The following is a 15,355-nucleotide window of genomic DNA, read 5'->3' as shown; positions in this document are numbered from 1 at the left end:
CGGTCCTCAGTCGTTTCGTCCGACAACTCGCCTGAATGAAAACACAGACGCGACGTCACTGTCACTGCCAGTGAACCACCGTTTGCAATAAGAATCCACTGTACGCCTCCTCTGCGGGTTCACTTATCGGGTGCCACCGGTGTTCATATCGATCAGGTGCGTTTCCCTTAAATCACAGGCGTCCATGGCTGCAGGTAGCGAGCATCTCCATTAACACGGCCTAACGCAGCTAACGACGCTATCATGCGTCAAACAGTCACCGCGTCACAGACGGGTCACATTTCTAGAAGCTTCTGCCTTGCGACCACTGGTACAGCCCGTAATGCTTGTTGGCACGGCTGCTGTATTGTGAGCCTGAACTGAATAAAAGGGTTTAAAGTGAGCAGAGTGAGGTTTAGAGCGTTAGCATAGCTAGCTTAACGCACCGTAAACACGGTCGCACTGTCCGTGTTGTCTTCACTGTGTTCCTCTCTGGTTCCTCTCACACACAGTGCTGTCTGCTGTCTGCTGTCTGTCTGCTGGACTGAGCAGCATGGACCCGCGGAAAGTGTCGGAGCTGAAGGGCTTCGTCCAGATGTTGGAGTCCAGTCCGGAGATCCTGCACCTTCCAGAGATGAGCTTCTTCCGGACCTGGTTGCTGGGGTCAGTGTTACCCCTCTGTGTTTCCTGGTTGTTCTCCTACAGACTGACAGAGGACGCATTCTGACATTATGTCATTAAAGTAGTTTATTTAAATAACATCTCAAATTGAATGCAAGTTGAACACATGCAGTGTCCCGCCCACCTTCCTGTAAAACCACCACGATGCGGAACAATGAGCACATGGAACTTAAATCAAGAACATGCAAAGCACCTCATTACATTACATTACATTACATTACATTACATTATTACATTATATTACATTACATTACATTACATTACATTACAGTCATTTAGCAGACGCTTTTATCCAAAGCGACTTACAGGAAGTGTATTCAACATAGGTATTCAAGAGAACTACTAGTCACCAGAAGTCATAAGTGCATCTCCTTTCTTAAACAAGCATCTTAAAGCATAAGCCTCATACAAATAATAAAAGTTAATATATCTTTGATGACAAGTAACGTTTCCTTCCCCTGTTTGTTTGATATAGGTAATAACCCATACCCTATCAAGTATACATGTGTTTAGATTGTCATTTCGATTTATATATTTTAGTGAAATAAAGTACATTTTCTGGGGAATTTGACTGAGAAAATGTTAATGCATAAAATAACCATCTGTTTTGGTAAACCCATTAAATAAATAGCTTGAAAAGTCGTGGCTGTTGTATTAATTGCTGAATTGTTCTCCATTGTTTTATATTACAGAATGGGTGCAACAATCCCTACCCCACCCAAGACAGAGAGGCCATGCCAGGTGACAAAGAAATATTACAATTATGTCATTTTTAATATTCTTCTGATGATTTGGTATTTTTGTTTTATTGACATCTTGTTGTAACAGACTGCTCTCTGACTCATAGGGTGGCTGTCCTTGTGGTCCTCCACCTACATCAGCTCCACCTCCTGAGCCAGAGCGTCCTGTACTGTCTGAGAATGAGGAGAGTGATATAGGTACACAACGTTTCTTAAATCGCAGCTCAGGCCACCTGGGACAAGAGTCTGTAGATGCAATTCCTGTAGATACTGCATGTAAACCTTAGCAGTCTTAACATGCAGTCAGACTCCACATTTTTATTCTCAATGTGATAGTTTTATTTGATGTGAATTTCCCTTAATCTTAGCAAAATGGTTCTAAAAATGTGTATTATTACTGTGAAGACTACATCAGGTTCTCAAAGTAGTGAGTATTGTTTGTGTGTACCAACAAAAGCCCATTGTAAATGTTGGATCCTTTTCAGAAATGGACAATGAGGGAGTGATTGAACCAGACACTGATGAACCACAGGAGATGGGAGAGATTGACAGCATTGAGGTAAAATGTTTCATATATATTGATTTTTAATAATCATGCATGCAGCTACTCAAATATACTCAATATTTATTTTATTTTATTTTATTCCAGGCTCGGAAAAAATATCTAGGCGTTGACCACTTTAGACTGCAGTAGTGTGAACATCTGTGTCAATACGTTTCCTCAGGTCACAGAGGAGATGATGGACGAGGCCAGTGAGAAGAAGATGGCGGCTATTGATGCTCTAGGAGAAGGTAGGATGACATTCTGTTCAGAAAGTGCACGCAGACGCAGTTTCTGTATTGATGAGGTAAATAAAAATACGTCCATAATTGAATTATATTTATGATTTTTAAAACCTGTGTCAATGTTATTTCTCTTGTAGGTGATCTGCAGAAAGCTCTGGATCTTTTTACCGACGCCATCAAGCTGAACCCCTGCGTAGCCATCATGTACGCCAAGAGGGCAAGGTGAGAGTCCTCAGGGCCTTTTTCATTCAGGTTATCCATTTCAGAGCATTCAAGTATCATTTAGCTTTTATTTGTGTCTTTAAGCTTAATCACTGCTCCTGTTACAGTGTCTGTTATGTATGACTGCGTGTAACCAGATGTCCATTTTGTGTTTAGTGTCTTTATCCAGATGCAGAAACCCAACGCGGCCATAAGAGACTGTGACAGAGCAATCAGCATCAACCCAGACTCTGCACAACCTTACAAGTGGAGGGGAAAAGCTCACAGGTACATTTGTATTTTACACCTCTACACACGCTTTGCATAACCAAAGCCTCAGTGTTAACACTCGCAAGTATGACACACTTCATCTTGTTTGGCAACTGGCATTTAATATTTCCTCAGCTGAGCTAACTGTCGGTTACAGCAGGACCAGTGATGTTGAATAAACCAGTGTTGCTCTCACTATTAACATTTAGTTTAATCATATAGTGTGCTATCATTATTAACTTTAGCAGTTATGTAATGTTCATCTTTATGCCATACACTACAGCAAATGTGATATTTATCTTGGCATAAACATCGTAAACCAGATCTTTATTGGAGTACCAAGATATACATAGGTGTTGCAGTCTGATAGAAAATGTGTTATATTTCCAACAGAGGGCTATCACCTATTCTCACTGCTACTTTAAGAGTTTTCCCAGATGAAAAGATGAGTTGTGATGATTTTCATTGATTGTCAATTCAAAATGCAGGCTGCTGGGCCACTGGGAGGAAGCAGCCAAGGACCTGGCCACAGCCTGTAAACTGGACTATGACGAGGACGCCAGTGCGATGCTGAAGGAGGTCCAGCCTAAGGTATAATGCCAGAGAAAAGAGGGAATAAAAAACAACCTCTTTAAATTTGTTTGTTATAATGTTAATGCAGAAAATGCTATTTTAATGTGTTCAAGCTTAAAAGAGAGGATCCTGATGCAGATAAATCACATTAGGGCTCCAGGAGACCCTGATGGCAGACGGGGACTGAAAGCTGATCTTCCCAGCTGTGAATTTGTTGTTCTTCATTCTTATTCATGTTTCCCTTTTTGTTTTTCAGGCTAACAGAATCATTGAACACAGACGCAAATACGAGCGTAAGAGAGAAGAGAAGGATGTCAAGGAGAAACAAGAGCGGGTAAAGAAAGCCAGAGAGGAGCATGCACGGGCTCAGAGGGTGAGTTGCTTTGGGGATTTCCTATTTCAAACTTGCACTAACAAAAATATAAAAAAAGTCCTATTAGCTGAACTATTCTTCCTACATGGTCTACTGTACCGGCATACTAATGCATGAATGTTCACTGTTTGATCAATTTCCCACACTTGTGTTCTAATGTTTTTGGTTCTAGAAATGCTTAAAAGAAGACATCAACACATGTCTAGTCATGGTTGGTAAGCTATGACTGGACAATTATTGTCCAATCACAGTTGTCTTCCCACCTCAGACTACAAACGTATTCAGCTCAAGGCTTTGTCTTCATGAGAAACTGCATCATCTACATCATCTTGTATTCAGAATTTTGAACTCCAACAGAATGCTGTTGACATTTTCAGAATAAGAGTTTTCGCATAAGCCTCATAAAACAACAGAGGATTCATTCGTGATCCTTCAGACACTTAGTAAATCATCCTATTCTTTTGCGTTTCAACAGGACGAGGAAGCACGGCAGTTTGGAGGAGGATTCTTCCCAGGTAGGAGAAAAGAAAACAATCCGGTCCATTGCATCATGGGATGAGATGAACACTACAAATGTCCTTATAGGAGAAGCAAATCAAAAGATTTTACCCCGTGAAAGATAATTCACACCCTTTCCACGTATTTTGATTATTTCATTGATCCACTACATAGTATTGTTCGCTGTGAGATCAGACGTTTGAACAATGGGTGATGTTTGAGTTGTTTGAGGAATCCTTGTGAATTACAGATCAATATTTAATTTGAGTCATTTCTTTGCAGTCTTCCTTAGTTTCTCCTGAGTAAAGTATTTAAATATCTTGCCAGCAGAATTCCAGAGTATTTCTCTGTGCTGTTTGGATTCATCATTGATTTATCAGACGGATGATATTGCCCTTTTAAGTGCAGTAATGAATGTTTTTCTGCAGGTGCTGCTGGATTCCCAGGCGGAGCTCCTGCCGGCATGCCAGGTCTCGGTGAACTCCTGAAGGATCCTGAGCTGCTCAACGCCATGAAGGTGACAACATTAGTCCTCCACATCCCACCACTTCCACTACAACATGACTTAGGTTATGCAGGTCTTTGAGGAATAGTTTGACATTTTTGGAAATGTGCTTACTCGCTTTCTTGCGAAAAGTTAGATGAGAAGATTGATACTAGTCTCAAGTTTAAAAAGTAAATATGAAGCCTGTTAGCTTAGCAAAAAGATAATAAGTTAAAGGGGAACTCAACTTATTTTTATAAATCAGTCTTTTTTGGTGGGAGTAGTACAAAGCCCTTTGTGGCTGCAGAAGGAGCTGTGTGGACTCTGATAAACCCCTACGTTAGCCATTACTAGCATAACACACCCGACTCTCTGACTAAGCTGTCAGTGGTCAGTAAGTATAGCCAGTGTGATTTTGACAATGTTCTTAGAGTGCAGTGCTAAATAGGTATGTTACGTGTTTTAAAACAGATGAGATGCACTACTAGTATAAAGGTGACTCTGTTTTCACTCCCTATTTAACTGCAGGACCCTGAGGTGATGACAGCTTTCCAGGATGTGGCACAGAACCCAGCAAACATCTCCAAGTACCAGAACAACCCCAAAATCATGGCGCTAGTCACCAAGCTGAGTTCCAAGTTTGGAGCGTCACCACAGCCATAGAGATGAGGAAAGGAGCGAAGATGAGAGGGGAGAGCGGATGGATGGGTGAATCGATCTGGAGAGCCACAACGCTTTTCAACTATTATTCCACTGTGTGCAGATCAAACAGGGGAGTGGGTGACGGGTTATTTGGTGTCAGGTAAAGAAAGTGAGGCTACTTTTTAAATGTTCTTAAATCAGCCTGTTAGTTCTTAGCAACTTCCCAACAAGGTTAGGAGTCAGGTTTGACGTCCTATGACTCGTCTCCACTGGGACTCTACTTAACCACAGGTTGACATTTCCTAACGTGTATCTGGAAAAGCTAAACTGGGAGATCCTGCATTAAGACACTCGCTCACAAACATTTTTACAGCCATTTATTACGTGGTAACGGTTTAGCTACCGGTCTTTTCCTTTCTCCGAACAGCCGAACTCTCACACACAAGCGTCAGGTGTTTTTGTTATCAGATCCGTTATTATAAAATGCAAAAAAAAAAAGTCACTAATGTTGATGTCTGACCCTGTTGAAAATTGATTCCCAATAATAAAAACCTCTGTTGCTGCAAAATAAGTTTGACTTTCTTTTCACATTCAATTGTTTCCTTAACAGCTTGTACAAACCGGACATCTTACAATAGGACAACATGCACTTTTTTTTAAACTGCTATTTCTCTTCTATTAAACTGAGAAAAGTGATTCAGAACTCTTAAACTACATTATTTCTTTGCACAACAACATCCAGGAGGACCCTCTCCACCCTGAGGTCCTCTGACATGCCTTTAGGTATTGACTTTCAGATTTTTACAAGCAGCACATTTGTTTATTTACAGTTAAATCCATTGATAGTTTTGATATTTAGCATAAATCGATGCATCATTTGAGTTTCATCTCTCACATATCCTCTCTGTGAAACTGCTTCTTGTAGTGATGAAACTTGTAACTAACCTAGGGGTTGCAATTTGACAGTCACGGGGGCCGTGTAAAGCTGCACTGTAGGCAAAAATGGAAAAATTGGAAATATTTCCACTGACTGAGTAAAAAAGGCACATGGTTTTAAAATGAGAATAATTAGCAAACCATTTGGATAATTGATTACACTTAATTTATCATCACTGCCAAATGTTCTCAAATGTTTGTCTTTCTGCTTTTCTCTTATGTCATTTGAGTATCTGAGTTTGTTGGTTAGACAAAACAAGCTATTAAGAGATGCTACTTTGGGGAATTATGATGGGCAATTATTTTTTAATTTAATCAGTAATAGGGCTGCTATGTACTATTTTCATTATTATTAAATGTGCCATTTTTCCCCCCAGTCAATGAAATGTCAAAATCATTAATAATTTAAAAAAAGGAGCATCATCAAATGTCAACCTTTTTCCAAACAACAGACACTGAATATAAAAGTGAATCCCTACAGGTGCTGCAGTTTAAATCTGGCCCAGAGGGAGAGTGGGTCGTCAGGCCACTAATCCGCACAGGGCATCTGTCTTTCAGCCGGCGGATTACTGCTCTATAAACACACGACTGGTCCCGACTCTCACGAAGCCCTGAATAACCGCGCCAACGCTGATCTGACCAAGCAAATTTTCCTGACTGGACAGCTTTTTGTGCACCAAAATGTAGTTTAACTATTAACCAAGTCCCACATGGGTCTTTGTAAACAACTGTAGCAAATGTTGAACCATGTTATTTTAAGCAGCTGCCATTCCTGCTTCACGAACCAGCACACCAAATCGTCGGAAACACCTACTACCTACACAAGTAATACAAGACCTGTTTTGTGACAATATTCATGTTTATTTTTGAACTTACAACATACCAAAACAAAGACAAGGGCGTAAAATAACTGCTTACACGCAGGAGGGAACAGAGAAGGAGTAAGGGTGATGCTTGTTGTAGCGCAGAAAGAGGTCAGCAACAATACAGCTAGTGTCCATATCTGTAAAAACCATGACAAACAGAGAGAGAGAGGAAGGACGCACTGTCAATACAGGTTTTCACTTCAAGAAATATTCACAACTTTAGACTGTCCAAGGCAATGTACGAGTTTTATTCTAACATTGCACTGTTACTATAATCTAGAGACATTTCTCCAAAGCGTCACATCTGAATCTCCAAGTACTGATACTCACTTCTGAAACTCCCACTCCCTGTTGTCCAGTGGGCACACCTGTCTGGTTTTCAGCCAGCGGGAAATACAGTGGAAGTGGAATGCATGCTGGGGGAGAGTAAATAAATAATACTGATTAGTTTTAATCATTTGTTTGCATTCTCCTCTGCACCCATCCTACACGGTCAAAAGGTAATTTACATCAGTAATGTCAGTAAATGCAGGTTAGACACCGGCCTATATTTGGTATGAAGTAAAAATGAGAATCTGTCACTACACACACACACACACACACACACACACACACACACACACACACACACACACACACACACAGTAACAGTAAAATGTATTAAATGTACTTTAATTGTAAACACAGACTGCATAGATTAGGAGACCATTCAAATTTGTTTAGGTTTATGAACTATGGGTAAGTTATTATGGTCAGATTCACAACTAGACTCACTTTGCTGAAAGTTGGCCAACAATTGTTAAAAGAAGAACCTCATTCACATAACTTATGGTCTAACTCAGTTCACTTTTAATGTAATGAGTGTGGAAACATTTTAAACATTGTGGAGCACTACTACCATTACGGCCACCATATGAGCAGAATTTAGATTCTTGACTTCCCTTTATAAATTATTTGGTTAAAGTGAACTGTTATTATCATCTAAATTAGCAATCAATAACTGCACCAACTGTGTTTTAAAACCAAATTAGCCAGATGAGAATTAACAGGATAATGTTAGCCTAATAACATCATGTTAGCCTGGATAAATTGAGCCACATTTGAAGAACAGAGTCATGTAATGTTGTAATATGCTCACCATGACAACATCTACTGTTTCTGAGTTTTGTAGCCTTATAAGCCTAAAATGTTTGTGATGTTACAACATGAAGTTACATTTAAATATTGTGACCTGGGATACCCCAGAGACCCTGTGAGAAGCAGTCATTGGGAACCATGTTTGCATCAGAGGGAAACATTTTTTGACAACACAGCCCTAATCGAACCGATCAGTGACCCACATTAGAGCAGGGTACTCACATTGCAGACACCCCAGGCTACGGTGCACTCCTCAGAGGTGGCAGAAGCTTGGTTGGCCTGGCACTCTATACCTGATGAGGGAGGGAGAAATGTCATGAAATCAACAATGCATTACAAAAACAGGCAGACATGTCTGATGATAAATGTAAATTAGAGCAAAATAACTTGTTGTTGATGTACAATTTCACACTTTCTGACCCTGACCAAGTTTTTTAACTATTCAATTATGTATCCAAAACGGTGTGAACTCACAGAGATCCATGATGTGGTTCCGACAGATGGCACAGTTATCCACCACGATGTCCCAGGCCCACAGCGCGACAGCATTCCACTGGAGGGACATCAGATTCACAAACCAACATTAAGATCTGACCATCACTGCAGGTTGTCTGGTTGACAAATATGTGGGGATTTAAATGACAGCTTCAAAAGTACAGAATATGGCTTCCTACTCGCTTAATAATATCTGGTGTTCAAATGTTCATCCTATTGTAGATCAATGTGAAATTGAAACGACATAACATCAACTCTCTGCTTCATTCTTACCCCCAAAAATAGACTCAAGATTGTGACTATGATATACGAGTTGCAACATCCCATCTGCGACACTGTCATCGCAGTATATATATATAAATGTTGACACTGCTGTCACTGTAATAAACCCCTGGTTGGTATTGTGTCATGCATTATTCACACTGTGGATGTGTCTAACGGTGACTAATGAACGGTAACGCATGCTTCAAAGCGGGGCTGCAACATGTTCTTAAAACCTTTAATGCTGCTCAGTTTTTAGTTAATTAGAATGTGTGGTAATTAGTTACCACACATTGTCTAGGGTGCCATCTAGTCCGATATGACTTGAGGAGTGGGTCATGGAGGTCTAATGACTGCAGGATGTGCCTCTGTGAGGGCTGTGGGTTCAGCTCATGATTAACTAAGAGCTTAATCTTTAACGACACCTGAGATCTAACAACAACAGCAGGACGTCTTTCTGTCTGTGTGCTCACGACGTGAACACGGCAGGAAAACATGTTGGTTGATAGTCGAAATACTTCTGCTATTCTCCCTAAAGGAAGTGCAGATTCATGCCGCTTGAGGCTAACAGCTAGCTGCTAGCTAGCTAACTAGCTGTTAGCCTGGCTCACTGTTAACTACAGTGATTTAGCGCTATAAGCTAACAGTAGCTGAGCTAGCGGGCATTGTTCGGGTGCTGTCAGATTAAGGTTTACTGTTTCTTTACCCCACGACTCTGGTTTATTTCATGTAATCATACCTTCTTCACTTCAAACCGCTTCTTGCTAGCTCCGCTGTTAGCGCCGCTCGGCGTATCAACATCCATCGCTGCTGCCATCTTGAAAGGAGAAGTTGGGCCTCATAAGCCAATAACCCGGAAGTAAAACCGCCATTTCCGTCGATGCATCGGTGTGTTAATCCGGGATTGTTTTCGTTTGTTTCACGATGTAGACTTTTAGAGTGGCTTCCATCATATAGTGTTGTTTTTAAAAAATGCATCTTTTGTTAATACCACAACATGAAGAAAAAGGTGCATAAAAAAATACAACTTCAGGTTCTACCGAGATTTGAACTCGGATCGCTGGATTCAGAGTCCAGAGTGCTAACCATTACACCATAGAACCCTTATGCAAGTCAGTTCGTATGAACACCTCTTTATATTAGAAAGGCACCATACAATGCACACAGGTACATCATGCATGGGCCATATATCGATGCAGAAGGTATGATTGTGGCTGGCAATGTATGTTGGTCCAATTTCACTGTTCTGTTTCACCTAAAATAAAAACAAACCACCAGATATCATCTTCACTGGCACATAGCTTCAATTTATTAACTATTCATTATTTATTAATTTCAGTGTTTGTTTAGATGGCAGTATGAACTAAATAGCACAATTTTAGGACAGTGTTAAACATGTGGTTATGATCTTTATCTGCCAAACAATCCACATCAATTATCCCATGCAGAATGTGGAAGGCAATAGGCTGGGGGTCCTCAGGTTGCTTCTTATTATAAGCCCCCCCCCCTTTTTTTTGCTTTTGCTTTACTGTTTTAATTATGCTTGTATTATAAATAGTGCACGAAAACTTCACCCAAAGCTGTAATCCTAAGCACTTTAATGTTTTATAAAAGAGCTCAACAATTTGTGATATCCACTTATTACAGTGTCTTGTTCTTGGTCGTTTTTGGTGGCCCAGGTTTCCTCTGAGGCTTTTTCTTGGTTGGTTTCAGTAGTTTAGCTTTGGGCTTTGCAGGCCTAGCTTTGACTCCAGGGGTCTTTGAGAGGCTGGTTTTTGTTTTTTTCACTTTTGGAGGTCCGGAAGGAGTAGCAACCTTCTCATCTGGAGCAGAGCCGCTTTCTGGACAGGAGGTGAACACATGGACGTCCCTGACCTTCTGACCTCTGATCTCGGGAGGGTTACCACAGGTGGCGATCACCTCCAAACTTACATTCTCCATCCACCTGAGAGACAAAGACGGAGGGGACTGTCACATAATCACTTTCAATAATGTAGCATTTAATAACAATTGAGGCAATTTGACTACTATGCTTCATTGAACTATTTAGTAGCACTGGCTTGTTTTTCTCTTTCCTCTGGCTAAGCTAAGCAGTAGCCTCTCTGCAGTTTATTACGATTAAATGTTCTGCTCAAGAATACTTCAGCAGCAGTGATGCCAGTTCACGATCTCACTACCAACTGTGCCTCCCTGCTGCATAATAATTCAAAGCAAAAACCCTTCATCCAGGGAAACTCTGCACTGACCTGCGTAGCGGCAGCAGAGGACAGTCACACATCAGGGGGTTGTCCTGCAGGTCGACCACCTCAAGGCCGGTTAGTGGGCTCAGGTCAGGAAGCTCCTCCAGCTGGTTCCCTCTCACAGTCAGAGCCCTCAGGCCTGGGCCCAGCCCTGCCAGAGCATCCCTGGACATCTGGACCGTGGTACATTTCAAAGAGCTGATCAGCAATAAGTCCTGCTCTTTTAGGTGTTAGCACAGGTATGGGCCTCAATGTCATGAATAATGCTTATCAAATTCTGAATTTCACATATAGTCACAGCCCCAAGACATTCGGGTCTTAATAACTAATTTCACTTGTAAAGGACTGTTATGTTTTGGGTGCCCATTCCTTCCTACCCTTTGTCCTTAATTTGGATTTTCTGGCTACAATGACTAGCAATAAAGCAATAAGCATTCACTCAAAATTTCATGCCTCAAAGAGTACTTTCAGCAGTCACAACCTCCACATATTACTACAATTCATAATAAAATTTGAAGTGAGAGAAAGTTTAGGATGCACAGGGTACTTAAGATGAAGGAAATGCTGTCATTTTGTCTTAAAAAAGGTCTCTCGCACCTTCTCCATGCCCATCTGATCCATGTAAAGCCTCTTCAGACTTTGGGATATTGGCTTGAACGCGTTTGGTCCCACCCAGCGAATTGAATTCTGAGACAGCTTGATCTCCTCCAGGTTAGGGGCGTCGGACAGAGCGTGAGTAGGCATCTCGGTCAACTGATTTGAATCCAGGTGAAGTGTTCCTAGGAAAGCGGAGTCCAGAGCACCCTTGGCAATAGCATTTATGGTGTTGTTGGTCAGGTAGAGTTCCCTCAGGTTGGGGGTTGCTGAGGACAGCAAACCAGTGGGCTCTAGTTTGGAGATGGCATTTTGCTCCAGGTGTAACACAAACAGACTTGGTAAGAGGGCAAGGGCTACAGGAGAGACACAAAGAAATGGAAAATAGCATGTGTTTTAGTTTCCTATGTGTTTTTACACACATATAAACCATATACAGCCACTCCTGATTTGACCAACCGCTCACCTGATCCGGGGAACTGTACCAGTCGGTTCCCTTCCAGATGAAGGTACGTGAGCTCGGGGGCTCCAGCAAAGGCTCCGGGGTCCAAGGATGTGAGGTCATTGTCAGAAAGATACAAATAAAACAGTTTTTTCATTCCCCGAAAGGCACCGCTTTCGATTTGGTGGATTTTGCAGAACTCCAGGTGAAGAGAGACAACTTGGCTGGTGCCTGGGAAGCTGTTGGTGGGAAGGTAGTGGAAGTGGTTGCTGCGGAGGTCGAGCAGCTGCGTCTTGGCGGGGAACCCTCGTGGGACTTTGGTGTGACCCCGACCCTCACATGTGGCATGCTGGGATTCAATCTGGGGAGGGTTAAAATCAGAGTAAAATATTAAAAACAACACATCATAATGGGATTTATAAACAGCAGTATTCAGATGTTGACTCTGTTGCTAAAAATGGCTCTATTTTCAGCACCAAGTTACTTAATTAGTGTCTCTGCAGTTTGGTGCTGGGTGGGTAGAGTACAGTGAGTTTCTACTAACTTAAATCTAAACTTACTTTTAGCACACACTGCACGTACAGAGCAAAGCAAAGCAGCTATTGTTGTAGGTCCACCGTCAAACACTCACATCACAGTCACAGTTATCTGGACACTTGACTTTCTGCTTGGGCTTGGCTGTGGGCGGGAGGCTTCCTGTGTCCTCCTCATCATCCTTCTCAAACTCGTCCTTCAGCATCTCCCCTCGGCTGCGGCAGCGCAGATCCAGAGGAACCACAGCCTGCAGCGGCTCATCTGAGAGGTGAGGTGGTCCAGTGCAGGTTCCCAGCAGCTTCACACCACCGACACCCGCCCACTCCCTCAGGGGCCGCATGTAGCAGTTACAGTACACTGGGTTGCCTTTAAGAAGAAATGAGTGATGATCAAGGTGTATTAAAGATGAACTATGGTATGTCCTTATCCTCCATGTCTAAATCTGTGTCAATCACAAATGTCAGAACACAGTTGTACCTGTCAGGTTGAGGCTGGCCAGCTCCTTGGGGCCCGAGAGGGGCTCCAGGTAGCGAAGCTGATTGTGGCTGAGGTCCAAGTGGGAGAGGAAGGGGGCGCGGGACAGAGCCAGATCTGACAGGTCCTGAATGGACATGTGGTCCAGGTAGAGGCGTGTAAGCTTCGCCATGGAGACGGACTCTTCCCCGAGGTAAGTTATGGGGTTGTGGCTCATGTCCAGGCGCGTGACCTCAGGAAGTCTTTACGAACACAGGAAGAGTAAAGTAAAAAGTTAAATGACACATAAGACCATGTTCAAATTTACTGCCGTTTGATGTATCATTATGTACTATTTCTAAAATTTCTAAAAGGTAGAAAACTTTTTCAGCAAAACAACGATGACTGATAATTACAGTTTGGTCGCCCCTAGTTTTGCCGCATTTTTGAGAGCAAAAAGCTGTGTCATTTGTTCCTATAGTCTGCTGTCGTTTTCCATTGTGATTGTTAAAATAACATTTCTATAATGCTCATAATGATCCTTCAGACGGTCCCACCTGGTCATGGCCTCAGTGGGGAAGAACTGCAGCTCGTTGTGGTCCAAGCTGAGGCGGCTGAGGGTGAACAGTCCGGCGAAGGCCTCGGGGGCCAAGTTGTTCAGGGAGTTATGGCTAAGACGAAGCCATTTAATGTTGTTTAGACCCTGTAGGAGGAGGAGTCAGATTGCTGTGTGATCATATTGCCAAACATAACCATTCATTGTGAGTCTATAATCCCATAAGTCTGAGTACCTGGAAGGCCATGTTGGGGATGTAAACCAGCTGGTTGTGGGTGAGGGCCAACATGTTGAGGAAACCGAGCTGTGCGAAGGCTCCAGGCTGGATCTCCTCCACACGGTTATGGTCCAGGTGAAGCTCCTTCAGGGAGGAGAGGCCGTCAAAGGACTCCTGCAAGAGGTAGGAGGTGGATGTAGGGAAAGCACTTCTTTTAAGAAATTTCTGATAAGTATGTCAAAAGTTTGAAACCAATTGTCAAAAGTATCGACTCAGACTCTTCAGTGTTGCAGACGTGCGGTCTCCTCTTACCTGATAAAGAATGTCAATTTTATTGTAGGCCAGGTTTAGGGAAACCAGGCGGCCCAGTGCCCGGAAAGCGCCCTCTTTCACCTTGTTAATGTTGCAGCGCTGCAGGTTGAGGTGAGTGAGGTAGGGCATGAGGATGAACGCCCTCCTCGACAGAACCTGCAGGTTGTTGTTCCTCAGGTCGAGCTTCACTGTAATCTGTGAGAACAGAGGATGAATCCGAGGCAAAGGAGATGCACAATTAAAGGACAGGACTGAATAAAGGTATGCCTGATAAGAACAATACTATTGCGATAGAGCCCTTGAGCAAGGCACTTATCTCCTTCTTGATGCTGCCTCTGTACTACATAGTACATGTTATTAATTCCTTTTAGATAAACAAAAAATAAAATATCCCACAGCTGCTTCCTCCTCAAATAGTGTGTGAAGTCAAAGTGAGGCACTACCCTTCACTTTTAAATTCCTCACCTCATCTATAGTCGGGGGAATCTCCGTTAAGTTCTTGCCAACGCAGGTGACCGAGAGTTTGGTGCTGTCACAGCTGCACACTCTGGGACATTTGCCTGATTCAACGGGTGAACTCAGTCCTAAAACCAGCAGGAAGGCTGCTGCCGACACTAAATGCATCTGTGGAGGTAAAACATGATAATGATAAATGATGATAATTTAAAAAGCTGCCGTCTGAACTTTTCACCATTCAATGTGGGTGCATAAAGAAGCAAACAGACGTTGAATGGATGCCAAAGTATTCAGTCTACTACTTCACTACTTATTGGGCATGTTCCATTGGAAAACATTGAGTACATCTTAACATTGCTTATGTGCTGTTTTCTTATTTCTAAAAACCTAAAACAATTAAAGAAATAAATGATTGTTGGTCGTGACACACTGTATTTATTTTTTCTATATCTCAAATCTGCAATAGAACGTGTCAGCTCATCAGGTGAAAAACTCTTCCTACAAAATCATAAATCTAACCTCAAAAACTGAAAAAACAATCACATTGAAGAAAAAAATAATCTGGCTTACCTTTGAGCAGAATGTCCCAGCCTGCTTGGTAAGATGAACTAAAAGAAGTTTATATGCGA

The 15,355-nt window shown here is 42.2% G+C and overlaps 3 protein-coding genes and 1 non-coding gene across 6 annotated transcripts; 1 reads left to right on the top strand and 3 right to left on the bottom strand.

The window, feature by feature from the left end:
- Positions 1-33: 33 nt before the first annotated feature.
- st13 (ST13 Hsp70 interacting protein) lies at positions 34-5,792 on the top strand. Of its 3 annotated transcripts, none has more exons than XM_054607163.1 (13): positions 34-156; positions 499-642; positions 1,353-1,401; positions 1,508-1,598; positions 1,886-1,959; positions 2,126-2,192; positions 2,324-2,408; positions 2,565-2,675; positions 3,146-3,248; positions 3,487-3,603; positions 4,079-4,118; positions 4,530-4,618; positions 5,114-5,792. In XM_054607163.1, exons 2-13 carry the CDS (start codon positions 533-535, stop codon positions 5,246-5,248), a joined length of 1,071 nt encoding a protein of 356 aa, XP_054463138.1. In that variant the 5' UTR covers positions 34-156; positions 499-532; the 3' UTR covers positions 5,249-5,792. The 3 variants fall into 3 exon arrangements, with proteins under 3 accessions (XP_054463138.1, XP_054463136.1, XP_054463137.1); XM_054607161.1 differs by having other exon boundaries at positions 45-156; positions 492-642; XM_054607162.1 differs by lacking the exon at positions 34-156 and having other exon boundaries at positions 260-642.
- A 1,217-nt stretch (positions 5,793-7,009) lies between these two features.
- rbx1 (ring-box 1, E3 ubiquitin protein ligase) lies at positions 7,010-9,765 on the bottom strand. The gene is made up of 5 exons (XM_054607727.1): positions 9,662-9,765; positions 8,641-8,719; positions 8,389-8,459; positions 7,360-7,445; positions 7,010-7,166 (listed from the first exon to the last, which is right to left on the bottom strand). The coding sequence occupies exons 1-5, from the start codon at positions 9,737-9,739 to the stop codon at positions 7,154-7,156; spliced, it is 327 nt and encodes a 108-aa protein (XP_054463702.1). The 5' UTR covers positions 9,740-9,765; the 3' UTR covers positions 7,010-7,153.
- A 188-nt stretch (positions 9,766-9,953) lies between these two features.
- On the bottom strand, positions 9,954-10,025 carry trnaq-cug (transfer RNA glutamine (anticodon CUG)). The gene has a single exon. It is a non-coding gene; the product is annotated as a tRNA-Gln (tRNA).
- A 538-nt stretch (positions 10,026-10,563) lies between these two features.
- chadla (chondroadherin-like a) lies at positions 10,564-14,894 on the bottom strand. Its single transcript, XM_054608274.1, has 10 exons — positions 14,736-14,894; positions 14,271-14,465; positions 13,977-14,132; positions 13,743-13,888; positions 13,210-13,448; positions 12,830-13,098; positions 12,223-12,559; positions 11,760-12,112; positions 11,169-11,335; positions 10,564-10,867 (listed from the first exon to the last, which is right to left on the bottom strand). The coding sequence occupies exons 1-10, from the start codon at positions 14,892-14,894 to the stop codon at positions 10,564-10,566; spliced, it is 2,325 nt and encodes a 774-aa protein (XP_054464249.1).
- Positions 14,895-15,355: the final 461 nt, after the last annotated feature.

Source organism: Anoplopoma fimbria, chromosome 11 (genome assembly GCF_027596085.1).
Source record: "Anoplopoma fimbria isolate UVic2021 breed Golden Eagle Sablefish chromosome 11, Afim_UVic_2022, whole genome shotgun sequence".
In the NCBI taxonomy this organism is placed as follows: domain Eukaryota; kingdom Metazoa; phylum Chordata; class Actinopteri; order Perciformes; family Anoplopomatidae; genus Anoplopoma; species Anoplopoma fimbria.
This window is presented reverse-complemented; position numbering and strand designations above follow the sequence as displayed.